We start from the raw sequence: 18,910 nt of genomic DNA on the forward strand, positions 1-18,910 counted from the left end.
AGACGGAGCAATAATTAGTTTCGATTCTGGAGGCATAGGCCCTCTTTCTGATGCCTACAGTTCTATTTACTTATAAACAATGGCAGTTACAAGAAGTGTCACTTAGAAACCAAACAACATTGGAAGTTTTAAAATAATCATAACTTTAAAATGACCTCTTTGACATAAAAAAGTAGATAGAATCATAATATTGGCAGATGCTTGTGTATCTGCTGATAAATTAATAAAAATTACTTATCAAGTGTGTTTTTCAGAAATGAAAATGTACAGACATTTACTGTCAGGGGACATTTGAATTGAAGATATTAGTAATCACTTTGCTCTTTCGGCCATGTTGTTGTAATGAACAAGAGAGTGGCCAGAGATTGCATTTCACAGAATCATAGAATCGATTGGGTTGGAAAAGACCTCTGAGATCATCGAGTCCAACCCTTGGTCCAACTCTAGTCCATTTACTAGATCATGGCACTCAGTGCCACGTCCAATCTGCATTTAAAAATCTCTAGGGATGGTGAATCCACCACCTCTCTGGGCAGCCCATTGCAATGGCTGATTACTCTCTCTGGAAAGAATTTTTTTCTGATATCCAACTTAAATTTCCCCTGGCAGAGCTTAAGCCCGTGCCCCCTTGTCCTATTGCTGAGTGCCTGGGAGAAAAGACCAGCCCCCACCTGGCTAGAACTTCCCTTCAGGTAGTTCTAGACAGTGATGAGGTCACCTCTAAGCCTCCTCTTCTCCAGGCTGAACAACCCCAGCTCCCTCAGCCCCTCCCCATAGGGCTTGTGCTCCAGTCCCTTCACCAGCCTTGCTGCTCTTCTCTGGACTCGCTCCATCCAGCACCTCAATATCCTTTCTGAACTGAGGGGCCCAGAACTGAACACAGTACTCAAGGTGTGGCCTCACCAACGCAGAGTGCAGGGGAAGGATCACTTCTCTGGTCCTGCTGGCCACACTATTTTTGATACAGGACAGGATCCCATTGGCCTTCTTGGCCACCTGGGCACACTGTTGGCTCATGTTGAGCTTCCTGTCAGTTAGTACTCAAAGGTCCCTTTCTGCCTGGCTGCTCTCCAGCCACTCTGTGCCCAGCCTGTAGCACTGCAGGGGGTTGTTGTGGCCAAAGTGCAGGACCCGGCACTTGGCCTTATTGAACTTCATCCCATTGGAATCAGCCCATCTCTCAAGTCTATCCAGATCCCTCTGCAGAGCCCTCCTGCCTTCCAGCAGGTCGACACTCCCTCCCAGCTTGGTATCATCAGCAAATTTGCTGATGATGGACTCAATCCCCTCATCTAAATCATCAATAAAGATGTTAAACAGGACTGGACCCAATACAGACCCCTGGGGAACACCACTGGTGACTGGCTGCCAGCTGGATGCAGCTCTGTTCACCAGCACTCTCTGGGCCCAACCCTCCAGCCAGCTCTTAATCCAGGAGAGGGTACACTTGTCCAAGCCATGGGCTACCAGCTTTTCCAGGAGTATATTATGGGAGACAGTGTCAAAGGCCTTGCTGAAGTCCTGATAGACCACATCCACAGCCTTCCCCTCATCCACCAGGTGGGTCACCTGATCGTAGAAAGAGATCAGGTTGGTCAGACAGGACCTGCCTCTCCTAAACCCATGCTGGCTGGGTCTAATCCCTTGTCCACCCTGAAGGTGCTGTGTGATTGCACTCAGGATGAACTGCTCCATAACCCTGCCAGGCACGGAGGTCAGGCTGACAGGCCTGTAGTTGCCAGGGTCCTGCTTGCAGCCCTTTGTGTGGATTGGGGTGACATTCGCCAACCTCCAATAATCTGGGACCTCCCCAGAGAGCCAGGACTGTTGGAAGATGATGGAGAGTTGTTTGACAAGCTCTTCTGCCAGCTCCCTCATCACCCTGGGATGGATCCCATCTGGTCCCATAGACTTGTTAGGATCCAGCTGGCTCAGTAAGTCAGTAACTATTTCCTCCTGGAATACAGGAGGGCTATTCAGCTCCCTCTCCCTGTCTACCAGCTCCAGAGCCCAGTTGTCTTGAGGGCCACTGTCTTACTGGTGAAAACTGAGGCAAAGTAGGTGCTAAGTACCTCAGCCTTCTCCTCATCTTCCTTAACTATGTTTCCCTCCAGAGAATGGAGGTTTTCCTTGCCCCTCCTTTTGTTATTAATGTATTTATAAAAGAACTTTTTGTTGTCCCTAACTGAAATAGCCAAATTTACTTCAAATTCCACTTTTCTTTCCCTAATTTTTTCCTGCATGACCTAACTCTATCTGTAAATTCTTCATAAGTAGCCAGCCCTTTTTCCCATAGTCTGTAAACTTTCTTTTTATCCCTGATTTCTTGCAGAATCTCCCTATTTAACCAAGCTGGCCGTCTTCCCCTCCGGCTGGCCTTTCGGCACACTGGGACAGCCTGTTGCTGTGCACTCAAAATTTCCTTCTTAAAACATGTCCATCCCTCCTGGACCCCCTTGCCTTTAAGGGTTGTTTCCCAGGCTATGCTCTGAATCAGTTTTTTGAATAGGCCAAAATCTGCTCTCTGGAAGTCCAAAGTAGAGGTTTTAATGGTGGCTCTCCTTACATCCCTGAGGACTGAAAATTCTATTATTTCATGGTCACTATGCCCCAGGCGGCCTCCAACCACTACATCATCTACCAGCCCCTCTCTGTTTGTAAACAGTAGGTCTAGCGGGGCCTTACCCCTGGTAGACTCATTTACCAGCTGATGAAGGAAATTGTCCTCTATGCACTCCAGTAACCTCCTTGACTGCCTCTTCTCTGCAGTATGAAGCTCCCAGCAGATATCTGGCAGGTTAAAGCCACCCACAAGAACAAGGGCTGGAGATTTTGAGACATCCACCAGCTGCTTGTAGAATAATTCATCTCCTTCATCATCTTGGTTGGGCAGTCTGTAACAGACTCCCACAAGGGTGTCAGCCTTGTTGGCCTTGCCCCTGATTCTGGCCCACAGGCACTCAACCTTGTCACTGCTGACCTCAACTTCAACAGAGTCAAGAGACTCTCTAACATATAAAGCCACCCCTCCACCTCTCCTTCCCTGCCTGTCCTTTCTGAAGAGCTTGTACCCCCCCATAGCAGCACTCCAGTCATGTGACTCATCCCACCACATTTCTGTGACAGCAACTATGTCATAGTTTTCCTGCTGCACTATGGCTTCCAGCTCCTCTTGTTTGTTTCCCATACTGTGTGCATTGGTGTACATGCACTTCAGCTGGGCCATTGATTTCATTCTCAACTCGGGCTCTATGCCCTTAGGCCTATCTCTGGAGAGCCCAGTTGCCGTCCCTTCCCCCTTCAAACCTAGTTTAAAGCCCTCCTAACCAACCCTGCCAACTTATGGGCTACAGTCCTTTTGCCCTTCCTAGATAAATGAAGCTCATCTGCTTTGACGAGACTGGGCAACACGGAGTTTGCCCCATGAACAAAAAACCCAAAATTTTGATGATAGCACCATCCCCTAAGCCACCTATTGGTAAGCTGGGCTTTCCTAAACCTCTCCTCATTCATCCCGGCTAGCACAGGAACTGAGGCAATTATTACCTGTGCTCCTGTCCCATGAAGAGATCGGGTCAGTGCCTTGAAATCTTTTTTAATTACTCTGGTACTCCGTTTATTAATGTCATCACTTCCAACCTGGACAACCAACAGCGGGTAATAGTCTGAGGGTTGGATAAGCTTAGGAAGTCTTTTGGTAATATCCCTCACCCTGGCCCCGGGAAGGCAGCAAACTTCCCTGTAGGATGGGTCTGGCCGACATATAGGGCCCTCAGTTCCTCTCAGAAGGGAGTCACTGATTACAACAACCCCTCTCTTTCTCCTCTTACTTGTAGTTGTAACCCGTCCGGTAGACTGGGGGTAACCAGAAGACCTTGTAGACAGATCCTCCTTCTGACTGTCCTCCAACAGACAGTCCGAGTCCAGGGCCATATACCTGTTTTTTAAGGGCACCTTGGCAGGTGAAAGGGGTCGATCCTCAGGGCCACTTCCTTGGCTAAACTAATATAGCTCTTGTCAAGTTAATGGAGTTACTCACATGTGCTCCTGTGTGCATCTGCCTGTCTTATATAAACCAGCAGAATCTACTGCGGCAAGTATTATTATCACTGTGTGAAGTACTTAGCGCTATGCCACTGTAGTAAGCAATATATTCCAGATTCCTTTTCTGTTGTAGTTTCCTGTGAAATATCCAGAGCTGTGTAAAATTTTAAGGAACTATTAACAATGCAGGACTATATATGCATATATATGGCCTAAAAAAAAAATCCCAACCAAAAATAGTCTCAGCTATTGACACAAAACTAAAACCAATATAACCTGAAGCAGTCTGCTCCTGATTTAGTAGCAAAAGCAATAGATGACATGTAATGCTTCTAATTCACATTATGCAATATAAATACAAACTGCAAGACAATAACACTAAATATGCATGCTCAGTTCCTGGTCACTCTGGTTGGAGAGATCAGAACCATTTTTTACCTCTACAGCAAGAGATTGTCACCCTGACAGTGCCTCTTTTCAGTGTGCCTTTAACTTATATTTGGCCCATGACTGATAAAGCAGCAGAAGAGGAGTCAGCTGATATTTTAGCAGAAATGTCTTAGCAGCTCAGACTGGCTGCACTATGCACAGTTTCTTTATTTGTATGTTGCAATGGCCACAGCAATTCCTTAAATATGGCCCATGGCTCCACTGTGATACCTTATTCTCCTGGTCTTCTTATTTAGAAAGCCATAGAATCATTCAAGCTGGGAAAGATCTCTAAGAACACCAAGTCCAACCATTAAGCTAGCACTTGCCAAGTCCACCACTAAAACATGTCCACAACTGCCACATCTACACATTTAAAGATCATCTCTATTGTCAGTCCACCTCTGCATATAGAGAGGTTTTAGCTTTGTCCACTAAATCAACCATTGCAGATTGTGTAGGCTAGACAACAATATATGTGGCATTTCACATTCAACCAACGTAGCAGTTAGGTATGGTCCTCAAAGTCATTTTAAGATCACATCTCTGATGCGCTTTCAGATTGTCTTTTCAAGCCCAGCCTGTGGTTGGGTACTCTGCTGTAATGAGGACCAAAGGTTCTGGATTATTTCCTACCTATATACTGGAAGAGGCAACTTTAGAAAGAAAAAAAAAGGCATTTAATGTTACAAATTTAGGTACAGGAAATGCTGTAGCCTCATTAGACTTCCTACATCAGACACATTGCCACAACTTGTGGCATTGTCTGCTCTTGTTCAGAATTCATATTATTATTAATCAATCAATTTTTTTGCTATCTAACTCTCAAGATCTATTGCTGAATGATGACAAGCTAAATTATATCTGTCTGAATTTTAGATAGGAAATAACACTCTTAAACCCTGATTGAAAGCTGAGCAGAACTATGGAACTTCTAAAAATTTCTTGTGGTAAAAAACAGTGTTTGCCACTTTAGTCTCTGTTTCCTCTGAGACACTGTGTTTTGCGTGAAGACAGACTCTTCTCTGTTTCTCTCTTTTAAAAGCTCATGAACCTCCTACAGCTTTTCCTGTGCAAGGAATGATGTGTTTTGTTTAGAAACTTAATTCTGATTTGAACTCTACTAAAATGTATACATAAACACTTCCCATTACAGAATTAAAGGAAGATCTTCTCAGCTACTAGTCCTGGGATTCTGAGTCCTATGTGCTGATGCTATTTTTCTATTTCTCTCTGTAGATGTATGGTGAAGACCAGCTCAGAAAACCATCATAATGTATAAATAACATTAGCTCTATTGTAATTTGGCAGAGAAGAAATATGAAGCACAAGAGTCTTCTATTGCCCTTCAGAAAAGAAAGAAACTGAGACACAAAACAAACAGACTTTTCTCTATGTATTGGACACCCAGGGGTTGCTTAGAAACTCATTTGTGTCAAAGAGTGTATGAAACAATTCCAGAGTAAAAGGGTGCAGCACAATCAATAGTGTCCTTTGTTCTAATAGGGGACTTCTTTTTTCTTCTACTATCACACTCTTTGTGTGACTAACTGAAACAAAAAAGTGTGTTTTCTTTAGTGGGATTTAGGATAAGAACCTCATGATATTTCAGAATGAGTCAAGTTATTTTAGAGGACAATAATGTAATCCTTCTCTATCAAGAATGAAATGATCAGGAGAGAATATTTCCAAAATCCTAATTAATGCATCTGACCAGTTTTTAGAAGTCCTTCTGCAAGGGAAAAAATCACCTAGTTCTCCTACTATAAGGTTTTCAAAGACTTCAGCCTTGCCAGAATGGACTGAGGAGTATAAAAGAGAGTACCAATAAAATTCAGTGTGAGTAAAGCCTTGCTGAAATTGGCACAGCAACTACATAGACAGTATGTATTTATATTTCCTTGTTGCAGTTTTGTGAAGGTATTTGCATGCTTCCAATTGTGTAGATAAATTTCTTCTTCTGGATCTAGTTATTCTATTAGCAAATGTTAAAGTCCTCAGCTCTTCGATACCACCCACCATCTGGGACTTGCAGCCTTTACAACCCTGCCAAAGAAATGGAATGTGTGAGGACTTCCTAATCCACTTTCATAGAACCAGCCCTCTAAATACAAATTGCCTTTTCAAATACTGAAATTAACCTGAGTGACTGTGCAGGAGGAGAATGGAGAACTTCACATGGAATTCTCTATCACTACAGTCATCAGATTTGAAGAAGCAAGAGGTAGGACAAGGCAGTTTAACTGCCTTTGCTGTCTGGAAAATGAACAGCTCAAAAGAAAAGGTGAGAGAAAAGCAAATGAGTGTGAGAAAGAAGACAGAAAAGAAACATGAGATGCACTGACTGGAAAAGCAGTGATATGAGCCTGAGGAGAAAGGATGGGCTAAGCTGGAGCTAGCAGCAAAAAAAACCTGCTGTCTGGTTTTGGGTCTTCTGTGCTGGAGAGAAAGGACTTTGTGCATCTTTAATGAACAAATAAGACTATTAAAACATTTGCTTGGCTCTGACCTGTTTTTTTTTTCCTTTCAGTGATACAGAACTGAACAGTTCTGTCTAATCACATCAATTGAAATGGGTGATGGTAGCCATCTCCCTTCTTGGTGAATCTGAATGTACCTAGTTCTGGCATGGTGGTTTAACTCTTAACATCATGGTGTTCGCCACTACCATGGACTGCAGAAAACTTTTCCATTTTATTTTGGTAGATTTATTCCACAACAAAATTCACAAATACTGGGAAGTGTTAAAGGTACATCTTGTAGTATCAGTGCAGGGTAGGTTGGGGGCTTTGACTGAGGAGTTTTAGTGGATCATGGTGCAGAAGCATAAGGCACAGCTCTTCTTCCCTCAGTCCCACATGGGCTCAGCATCTGCCTTGTTTTCATCTGCCCCAAGTGACCTTTCCTGAAAGTGGAAACTGAGCTACATGGGTGTAAACTGAGGCAGCCGAGCTACTGGTACAGTCCCAAACTGCTGCTCCAACTGCAGCATCAGAAAGTCCAGCAGAAGGACATGGCAGACACCTGGTCCTTGCACTACCTGGAATGACCACAGCTGAGGCTGTCAGCGTCTTTAGGCAGGAGGATGATGTAAAACTCCTTTTGACCAGCACCTGATAATTTTTAATGGCTTTGGGAAAGAAGCATGGAAAAGGAAGAGAGTTTTTTATGCTTTTTAAAGCTGTTTTATTTTCTATTACATACTTTGAAGGTTTTCCTCTAGTCTGTTTGGAGTGTAAGCATGGGTTAATCACCTTTAAGAACAGATTCATTACATAGTATGATGTGATACTCCCTGTAAAAATCCTTTTCTGGGAAGAAAGGGATGTGCAAAGGGAAAATTAATCTTGTATCCCTTTACACATTATGTCTACACTATGATGTATTTGAAAATTCAGAGCACAACCTATGGAACTGACTATAGGTGGGATTTGCATCTCTTCTGCAGAAAGGAGATGTGACAGCATAGAGAGATTTTAACCTAACAGTTTCATCTACAATATTAATTCCAATGAAAGTGTCACAGAAACAGAGTTCTGCAGTTCTGTACTGCTGGAAAATGTACAAGTTTCCATTTCAGTAATATTTCCTTCTAAAATTAAGCCCTATTCATGCCAAGCAGCTGTTTTAATTTGGTTCCTTTTTTGATGTCAAATTACTCAAGCTGGATGAAAATCATTGCAGAAAGGCTAATATTATTTAAAAAGACATGGTATAATTTTACATTTAAGATGTCTCCAAGGAGAACTTTTCCAAGCCTAATAGTTTCTAAGGGACTATTTTCTGTGCTATTAGTTTTGATTAGCTCCAGAAATTCATTCCCTCCATTCATGCTTGAAACTTTCATAAAAACAGTGAACCGAATATTAAAAGAAACAGGTCTAATTAGCAATAGTTTTCTGAAATAAGGACTGCCCATCAGATCAAGCCATGCAGGTGAGACATTAAACATTTCTGCACACAGAGCATGCCCACTCGCTGCCACTGTTTGCTGACTTAGCAATTCTAAGCTGTCAGCTGGAACTGCAGTACTTGTTAATGAACATTTATATGGTAGTACACATTTTCTAAGCAGTGCAGAAACATTAACAAATTTATTCCAATAGACCTGTGAAATAGAAAAGCTCATTTTAAGGAGAAATCTGCAGTTTTGTAGGTAGAATAGCTTTGTGGGAACAGCTCCGCACTGTGTTTTAGTCTGCTCTGCTCAGCACAAGTCCAGACTGATGAGCTTTCAGTCTGTAAAATAACTGCTGTGCTACTCCCACCTTCTACAAAAAAGCTTTGGAAACCACTGTATCATATTCAGAACTTATAAAAGGGGGAAACTATTACATCAATATGGAAGACAAATACAAGAAACACAGTTTGAATGGTGCCAAAAGAGAAACAGAGCCACGAAGAACCAAATTCTGTCCAAAATACTTTAGGTATTTGGCAAGCAAGCTAAGAGAAACATGATATTATTAAGCTGTAGAAAAACTGCTGCCTGATTCTAGGACTCAGAAAAGACCTAGTTAGCAGAGAAAAATACCATATTCTCACATTCTTCAGAGGTTCAGCCATGCCAAGGAGAGATATGGAGAGATACAGGAGACTGCAGGATTCCTTACCCCAGAGAGGATATACAACCACTGCACATCTAAGATTTGATTCGAAGATGAGATTAAGAGGTAAGTCTGCACACAATTTTGTATTTCTATCTGTCCTCTCTGATTATTTCGTTAGACTTAAGCAGTGCTTTGATTCCATTTACTCCTAAAACCAGCAATGCTTCTCAGTACTAGAAGCAAGGTGGCTACTAGTAGAAGTGCTCAAGTCACTGCTACCTCTCTGTCCTGCCTTCTCCCAAGTTCTTCAGGCAGAGGCCAGCACTCTGTATTGGCCTGTCCTCTCTGAAGCCATAGGACTCTGTCTATTCAAGGAGTGCCTCCTTGGAGAACTGACTTATTTCTATGGAGAGAGCATCTGGTAGAAGTCACAGAATATGTTGATGTAGAAGGGACCCATAAGGATCCATCAAGTCCAACCTCTATCTGAACACACTCAAACCGAAACAGTAGAAAAGTGAGACTCAATGAAGTTTTGCAGGTATTTCAGTAAACTCCGATCTTAAAAACTGAGGACACCACATAAAATATGCTATGTTGCCTCCTACTGTGGTGAGTGAAATTGTACAGAGTGGCCCTGTCCAGTGTGTAAGTCAAACTCTCTGATAAAGTTGTTTGAAATTGGAAAAGCAAGAAAGCCTTCAAAAATACTCTCACCAGTCAGACACAAGATCCTCACAGAGAACTTTATTCATCACTCCTTTGCTAATTCATCTATTTTACTGTAAATCATTTTCTGTTTCCATCATACCTAGAGGACACCCTCCACACCATTTGTAATCACTCATTATGGTAACTGGCCCTTACTAAGGCTATTAATGCCAGTTTCTTTGCGGAGCACTCTAGAAAACAGCCCTCCCTATACAAATTCAAAGAACATCAGAGATTTATTTTTAAGTCTGCTTGAAAGCCTGTGTCTCCTACATGGCACCCTATAGCCTACAGAATCTGGTGTCATGCTGCCAAGAAGCTTGAGTATGCTTCAGGCAGACAAAACCAGCTTTTAATGAAGTATCTGGACCACTGCATTTCCTGATGCCCAGCTTTATAAACCAAATATCATGGAAGAACATGCTAAGTGTTCTCAGTAGTTTATCAAGGTAAGAAGAGATCTTGTGCCTCTTACCCTGCATTTGTAAAGCTACATTTCCACTAGTATGAGAAATCCAACTTTGTGTATTGAGGGGGAGGACATCTCGGTCATCTCCTTGAAAAGTGTTTTACCAACTGCTCTTGCAATCAGAGCTTTTTTCTTCCATGAAGCTCCTTTTTTTAGCTTCAAGACATTCTGTCTTGTCTTGATGTCTTTAGCAGCCAAATGGTTGTCATCCATCATTTATATCACCTTAGAGATATTTATAGATTTTGATTGCATCCCACCGGGCACTTGTCTGTTTTACGTCATACATATTTGTAGCTCTCTAGATAGAGCTTGCCTTGTAATTTCTGCATATTTTCTGCTGTTTATATTCTGTCCTAAACCATGCATACCAAAAGAGCATATAGTCCCACAGAGTTTAGTATTCCTACTCAGGCAGTACAGAAAAAACTCACTTACTTGCAAGAATGTTAGAAAGATGGAAATCTATATGTTTGCGTATCAATTTTATTAATAAAACTTTAACTACACTAGCAACATATTTATGAAATGCTTGTCTGATGCTGGTATTCAAATATTTATATTTCCATCCCATAAATTAATTGAGTACACTGAACAGCTTCATTGCATATCACTCTGGAAATAAATGCAAACAGGAATAAAAATTTTGGGGAAGACTGTAAGTCTGAGATACATTCTCAATAAAATATTGGAAAGTATCTTTCAGAGTTATTGGTATGATCTTTCAGAGGCAAAAGATATGCTCTTCATAGGTAGTTTGATAAGCCATCTTGGGGAAAAGCGAGGACAGTTAGAGGCTTCTGGAAGCACAGTTAGCACCTTTATTTCCCTTCACTTGGCTGACAGGTTTTATAATGATGTCTTTATACATCACATGATATTCCTCCTGTTTCCTATTTTCCATGAGTGTAAGATGTGGTAGAGCTATACTCTCATCCATTCAAACCTGACTGTCACAGCCACCCAGCAAAGACAAGAGGAGTTTGCATTACTAGGGATGGAACGAGAATTGAGACAGGACCTCAGTTTCTGATCCATACCCATTTAGCCCATCCTCTCCCTTGCAGAATCCTGTTACTGCTCTGCTCCAGCAGCAGGTAACTTCTGCTAAATTTCAAAGCTAAATTTAAAGGGAATGCATTTACCAGTGGATCTGACCTGGAGATGGCTTCACATACACTGGGGCCTGACCCACATACTATGTTCTGATGCAGGCAGAGGGAGGAATGGTTGGACGAGCAGTGGGTGAGTATCTTCTGGTGTTGACAAGCTGGCAGGCTCAGGGCCAAGCAATGTGAGGTTATCCAGCAAGCTTTCCATTGACTTGTTTATTAAAAAACTTATATATTTATCCATGTTCCACCAGACACAAGGTACCTCCCAGACAGTCAAAAGTAGATACAAAGCCTTCCATATAATTTTCACAGTCTGTTTCACTTTAGCTATGGTTAAGGAGAGACAATTCTAAGTAAATCCCTCTAGATCTACAGAGACCTTAACATTCAAGGAGATTTAATGACCTTTAGACCGATTTTTTTTCTTTATTTTCTCATTTTCCTATTTCAATAAATAAAGCTACATGTGTTCAAGAGTCCTATTCTCTTTACAAGAATTGCTGCATGCAGCACTGAACTCCTGACATAACCATAATATAGGCTAAGGAGAAGATGTAGAGCCACTAAATACTACTGTGTAACCTCCTGCCTTCAGATTAGCATGCAATTTTATCTACTTACACCAACCACCTACAAATGACCAAACCGAGAATGTGAACACCAATGAAATAGAAAAATGAAGTTTAAAAAAATTATGAAACAACTCTGGAATTTATATGGGTTTTGCTGTCTATGTCACTCACATTATTAGCAAACAAATAGAGGTATACAAGTTTGATGGCACAGGCCTGCTAAAACCAACTCTCAGGAGGCACTGATTTCTTATTATTGACAGCATTTTGACATCACTTCTCCACCGGTATTGAATTTTAGTAGGTAGTTAAAATACACCTTTCTCTCCAGTTTTCATATACTAAAACATGCTAGGTAGCTGTGCTTTCAGGGCTTTGTAAATACCAGATTTATATATAAACTGTGGGATTTACTAGGACTCTATCATAAACTAACTTGTACCCCAGTGGCAGACACAGACTGCAAACTTTGGCTTTGTTCACAACTGGGGAATATTTGGAGCCAAACAGTTGGTTAGTACATTACAGACACAGGAAAAAGTCATGGAATTCACATGTGTTTTGAGATCCAAATTCCACTGTAATACTGGCATCTGCAAAATTGGACTTGTGGGGACTATCTCTACCCTGTGTTTTATTTCTTCAAAGGAGGGAAGCTTCCCCTGGCTCTAACAGCATGAAGGGGTTAAAAATGCCCAAGACTCAACCAGTCAGATATCCTTTTAACCTGGAGAAGAAGACAGCTGAAATCAAGGTGTTGAATCTGGTACTTAAATGACGCACCTCTGCAATGTCTGGGGCAGTTACCATTTTGGGGGTAGAACAGGCTATAGTAGCAGCAGTTTCTACATGGCTATTATCCACCAGTAATCCCTCCTAGGGGTAGGGAGTCAATCTAAATAGATAAATACTTAGAAAAAGGGAGATGCAATCAAGTCCTTTTCAAACTTACTTAATCTGGCATCAGTAAGAAGCACAGCCAAAAATCCAGCCTGAAAGCTTCATTAGCACTCCAAGCCTGAGAGCCGTGCAATGGTTTTAAGAAAAGAAAAATATTTGAAATAGGGTAATTGCATCAAGTCTCTGGAAAGTCTTGAAAAATTTGATTCATCAAGAACTGTGAACTCCAAACGAGACCTCTTAATCTGTTTCGCCTTCCACTGAAAACTTTCTTCCATCCACAGAAACCCCTTGTCTCCTCTAGCATGATTCTTTTACTTAATTGACTTATTTTCTCTAGATACTGATGTGATTGAAGCAGTTCAATCTGATCTTCCTTTGCTTCTTACCACCTTGTAACATTTATACCCGTGTGAATCATGTAACTATGACTATTCCCTTTGCTATTAAAAATCATTAGGCCTGTTTTAGTCAGGATGATCAATACTATAGGAGAAGAATCTGAAAGACATTAGAGGTCCATCAAAGGAGAAACTCTTTTTTCCCCTTTTCTCTTTTTCTACCAGAGTCTTACAAAGCATCCAACTCAGAATATTCTGTGATTCAGAAGAATGAAGAATATATTTAGTTGTATTTCATACTTTTTTTCACTTGGGAATGAGATGGAAAGAAAGCCCAAGAGTAAAATTTTTAAAGCTCCTCAGAGTATGTACATGCAATAGAATATGATACATAGACTTGCTAAACCAACATCAACCTTCACTGACCCAGGTAGGTGACTCCTAGTTTCAGAGTAGACTCAGTTTGCAGGAAATCTGGCTGTCTACACAGTTTTCTGTTGCATGGTGTTGAAACCCTCTCAGAAGTGGAGTTATAAGTCTGAATTGTGAAACATTTCAATTAGGAACCCGAGGCCATGTCTAGAATAGATTTGGAGGTTATTACTAGCATTTCATTTTTTACAGATGAAATAGAAGAAGAAGGAATAAGTTGCAAGAAAATTTTCTTCTACAAGCTCATGATTGGATTTACAAAGAGAGTACAACTGCCTACAGGTGCAGACAGGTGTCTAGGGGAAATTCCAAAAGCACCTCAGTGAGCTATGTGCCTAATCAAAATGGACTCTGAAATGAGTGAAATTTCACATCTGTTCAAGTGTTTTTACACACCAGCAAAGAACTTCTTTGCACTGCCAGATCACTAATTATCTCTACAAGATACCCCCCAATTAGTAGCAGCTGGCCAGCAAAAGAAAAAGGATTGAAATGTTTTGCATTTTAATAAATATATTCTGCTTCTATGCTAGGTAAGGTTTTGGTTTTCTGAGTGGATTTTCTGACTGTGCTCTGACTCCAGTTACTCTGGCTGGGTACTCTGCTGTGTCTGTATGGCACCACGCAGCAGCAGTAAATAAGGTGAGTGGCAGCCTCCATGGAAGGATTACTTATTTACACAGTGACATGATGTGTGTCTTCCTGCAGTGATGCCAACGCATAATTTCTTTAACTCTTTCCCTATCACCGGCTTCCCCTGGGGAGACAGGATGATGTTCTCTGATGTGTTGTCAGGTTATCAGCAAGAGGAAGCTTTTAATGGGGTGGTGCAAGACAAATGTGGCTGCTGCCTATCACACAAACTATCACTGCAGATACTTTTTTTCTGTGAATGCTATGTACTAGAGAGCACTGAGAAAATTATACTTACTGACAGAAATCAAAAGAGCCTAATTACAGTGATTTTTATAGAGAAAGTTAAAGGATGCACGTCAAACGGGACTGATATATAATTATGATAATATCAGTAGCAACTCCTGTGCTATCTAATTATTGGAAATGGGTGGCATTGTGCATTTTTTTTTGAAAGTGAGCTACTCTGATAACAAAATTATATAATCTTATTATGAAATTAAATTATAATTGAAAGAAAAGTAAAATTAATACATTGGTAGGAGTAATAATCAAAGAGGCAGTACTAAATGTGCTGCAAAGACAGTACAAACAGAAACCCACCAACTGTCTCCAACCCCTAAACTGTGCTACACATTTGACTTACAAGAAGAGAATAGTAGTAAGTAGAGGAAGAAAGGAATAAACAGAGGAAATATTAATAAAAATGGGAAGGAGCATAAACCTAGCAATCACAGTGTTGAACTCTTCTGAAGTTTTGAGTGTCTCCATGTGTTGAGTTTGTTCTGGATCCTCTGAGGTTTACCCAACACCCAGCTGCTGAGTATGCTGGACCCTCTCAGATTCAGGCACTCAGACATCTTTGAGGTTCTCCTGTTTTGGTTTCTCACTGACTGTGTTACACTGATAAAACTGCCAGCAATACGTGTTAAAAATAAAATATTAAAGTTATTACTTTAATTTAGCATGCATTTTGTTCATCACAAACACAACTTATTATACAGAACACATACCTACTATAACACAATGCCATCTGTTGGCAAATGACCTGGACACCAGAAAACTATAAATTTTCTGTTATTTAGAAATGAAAATAGTAGCACTTTCACATGCAAGCCCACAGACCTGCTGGTAGGTCCATCCTCCTAATTATGGTGTAGTCCACAAAAATCAACCATTATCTGAACAGTGACACCAACAGATTGTCAGTTATTGATGGTTTCCAGATTTTTGTGACCACCATGGGGAAACACCAAAAGTTCCATGGGTTTTCATGGATACTTCATTATCATCAGTTTAGTAATGGAAAATTAAGACTGAATAAAATGTTTAATATTATTCTGTTGACTACCTGGGGTTCATTTATATGATGAATTGCAGTTCGAATCACTTCCCTAAACTCTCATAATCTTCTTTAGTAGCAAAGACACAACCTCATTTATTAGTGAAGTTTACAAATCTTTTCAAACTAATAAAAGTAGAGTGACAATTGGCAAGATCCCCTCATTTACTGCAAGTTTGGTAAAGACATTTTACAAACACTATGTGTTGCTTGACCAAATCTGAAGATCACTGACTTGTCTTTAACATCCAATTAAATATTTTCAATCTCTGCTGAAGACTGACTTTTGCTTCTTTGGGTAGCATGTTGGTTTTGAATGTCAAGAAGACAAAAAGAAATCTGAGTTTTTGTACGTGATCATGGTTTTGCATTGACAAATTTGTTTAATAACAATAAAAATGTCAGATTTAAACAACTTGAGAAAGAAGAATAAATGATATTTCAATTTTGCAATCATTTTGTATGTTATTTGGTTTATTTACAATGATTAAATGTAGAGGCTGTTAAAAATCTTTTGCAGTTTGCAAGGACTATGGCTGAAGTAAATAACAGGATTTTCATGCAAGACTGCAAAGGTTTTTTTACGTCCAGGAATTTAAGAGATTGAAGTGTGAGAATATAAGGCTTATCATGAAACATCATCTTACAAAAGAGAAAAAACCCAAGCAACACCTGCCAACAAGAAATCAGCCAAAAAAAAAATCCACTGACAAAACTTCTGCCCAGGCTGGCTGAGCACTCTCAGCCACATTTCTGGCATCTGCCAGAGGCTTTCTTACCTTCACTGCAAACTCTGTTTCTGTAGCTTTATGAATACATCTCTTGCACACTGAATAGGAACCGATTCCTATGTCTTCCTTGATCTCATATCCATCTGTAAAGTGAATGTTGTTCCCATGTAACTGCTACAGGGAAAGACAAAAGAAACAAGGTAATCAGGACATGGGTATGTAAAAGCAAGGATTAGCCTTCTTTTAAAGGAGGTGTTTGATTTCCTCTCCTTCACAAGAGCTCTCATCCTCAGTAGTTTTTCTAAGTCCAGTTAAAAAATTTTGAAGCTCTTTAGTTAAACAAGGAAGTGTATCTCCTCCCTTTTTACCTTTTTGCTGTCTGTAAGATAGAGTTGTCCATGTAGAAGTAATGGCAAAACCATAATGATTTTCTAAACTATTTTTGGAATGCAGAAAATCACCACTGATTTAAAATTCTTAGGAAACCGTGGACCCAAATATCCTGACAAACACATACATCTTGACAATATAAACTTATTTCTAACTACTGAGGGCAGATAAGTTATAAAATACTAATGGCTTCATAGTCATCAAAAGAGATACCACACATGTGGGAGGTGTCTCTAAACCATGGGAGGTCTTGTCCAGACTGTGTTTAATTATGTGAGAGAGAGGTTACTTTTTTAAGCCATTAATTCATATCGCCTTTGGAAAGGGCATGGGCAGGTGGATTGGTTAAATTGGTGAATTGGACTGGTGAAACCCAGATCTCAGGCTTTGCTGCAAATTTCATCCCAGGACTCGAGAAATGGCCAGTAGCTCTAAAAATCCCCAATAATACTCTGTCTAAAAATTGCTAGCAAAGTCCACATAGAACCTGCTAAATTCTAAGGCACACATGTTAACATGCAATACGTTTTTACAAAGTAAATCACAGGAATATATATAACATTTCTGAGATGTAATTTCTTGGTTAACATTTCACTGTTGCATAACGAAATCTCTAAGAATACAACATATTCCGCTATAAATTATTAAAATAGGGGCATTCCCCTTGAGGCTTGTATACCCTCTGGTTGGGGTAAGAGAGGAACTTTTTCCTAGTGAGAAAATTTGCTGCATCTTTGACTGTATCAGATAATCCAAGACAAAACTGTTGAGAATGACATGCATTCAGTGAAAAAATAGCATTTCATTACCTGCCCTACATGCACAACTGAAATCATATTTTACGTATTCAGAAATACTTTTCATTTAAGTTGTGATAAAGAGCAGTTCCTATTTCCCTTGCAAAGGCTGTGGGGAATATGAACTTATGGATAAAAGCCTTTGGGGAAAAATTTTCACTTTCCACCCTCTATATGCCGCATGTAAACACCTCCTACCTCCACTAGGTAGCTGTGAAATACCAGTGATCAGGTTGAGTCAGTTTAAATACACCATGCACCTATGTGTCTGCCCATCAGATGTGAGGTGTAATGTCAGCATCAGTACCTGCACAATTGGGTGAACAGTGATTTTGTGCACATCTTGCTGTGCAGGCTCCTGCACCAAGTTAGAGGCTACAAAGCTGAACCCTCTGAAAAGATGATGAGCATTGGCACTTGGAGGAACACCTGGGGAATCTGTAGAAGGAAGAAAATGTCCTCATGAGCTGCACAAAAGAACAGAAATTAATAAATAGCACGGCACCCACAACAAAGTCACCCCCACCAGTCAACAGCAGAACCTGATAAACTGGCAGATACATGTGAACGTAATTCACCTCCGCCTCAAGGGTTTGGTGTGCCTTCCCCATTCCTTTTCTCTGGATTTGAACAACATAGGGGTATTGTTTCCAAGGATCTTTCCTATTGGATACAGAGGTTTTTTTCAAAGTGCATGTTCATTCTTAGGCAAAGTACTGCCAAGAATCCACACACAGAGAGAAGAGAGAAGACACAAGACAGTGAGGCTAGGAGAGAGACAGAAGACTCAAGGAAGGGCACCCTTTGGCTTAGCAGAGGTTTTTCTGGGAGTGGAAAAAAGCTGCAAGCTGCTACTGTCCTCTGCAGCACAACTTGACTACAGAAATTACAAAAGCTGAAGTGACATATTGTGTGAGTCAGGAGAATGTAGAGAAGACATGAAGCAAGTGTTAAAGCACAACACCAGTGGTGGTTTGTTCCCCTATAGGGATCTTATAGACAGCAGCTTTAGGAGTTGGGACCTACTCCAGGGAGGACACTGGTTGACTTGTTCTCAGGTGAACAAAAAAACTAGCATTGTTTTAACTGACCTTCATGGAGGTTTTCTCCCCATTCCTTCCCCTGACATGGCATAACCAGGGGAGGGATGGCTGGAGTTTAGGAAATCCTGAATTATTCTACTTTTGGAATGAAATAACCAGAGAGCAGTTCCTAGTAGTGGCACCACTGCTTGGTGAAAACAGCATGACAAAGCAAAAAGAGAAGAGCTGTGCTTCACTTAAAATTCTGAAAAGCTTTAAAAATATCTTTCTCTCAAGTGTACATTTTATCTCGGGTGTTTTCATAAGCAAGAAGAGTCACTGTGAGAAGCATTCCTTGGTAACTGGCCTGGTATTCTAAAACCTACAGTACTAAAATTTGCTCACCTTCTATTTGGCTTTCTGGGGGGTTGT

The 18,910-nt window shown here is 40.6% G+C and overlaps 1 protein-coding gene across 1 annotated transcript in view; it reads right to left on the reverse strand.

Annotated features, from left to right (window-relative positions):
• The window catches only part of RPS6KA2 (ribosomal protein S6 kinase A2), a 167,618-nt gene that overhangs the window by 16,971 nt on the left and 131,737 nt on the right, over window positions 1-18,910 (reverse strand). Inside the window, exons 13-14 of the mRNA XM_071549435.1 lie at window positions 17,764-17,894; window positions 16,318-16,443 (exon numbers count right to left, since the gene is read on the reverse strand). Coding sequence (XP_071405536.1) covers window positions 16,318-16,443; window positions 17,764-17,894 — 257 coding nt within the window. The remainder of the gene's footprint in view (window positions 1-16,317; window positions 16,444-17,763; window positions 17,895-18,910) is intronic.

The sequence above is a fragment of the Pithys albifrons genome, chromosome 2 (genome assembly GCF_047495875.1).
Source record: "Pithys albifrons albifrons isolate INPA30051 chromosome 2, PitAlb_v1, whole genome shotgun sequence".
NCBI classification, from domain to species: domain Eukaryota; kingdom Metazoa; phylum Chordata; class Aves; order Passeriformes; family Thamnophilidae; genus Pithys; species Pithys albifrons.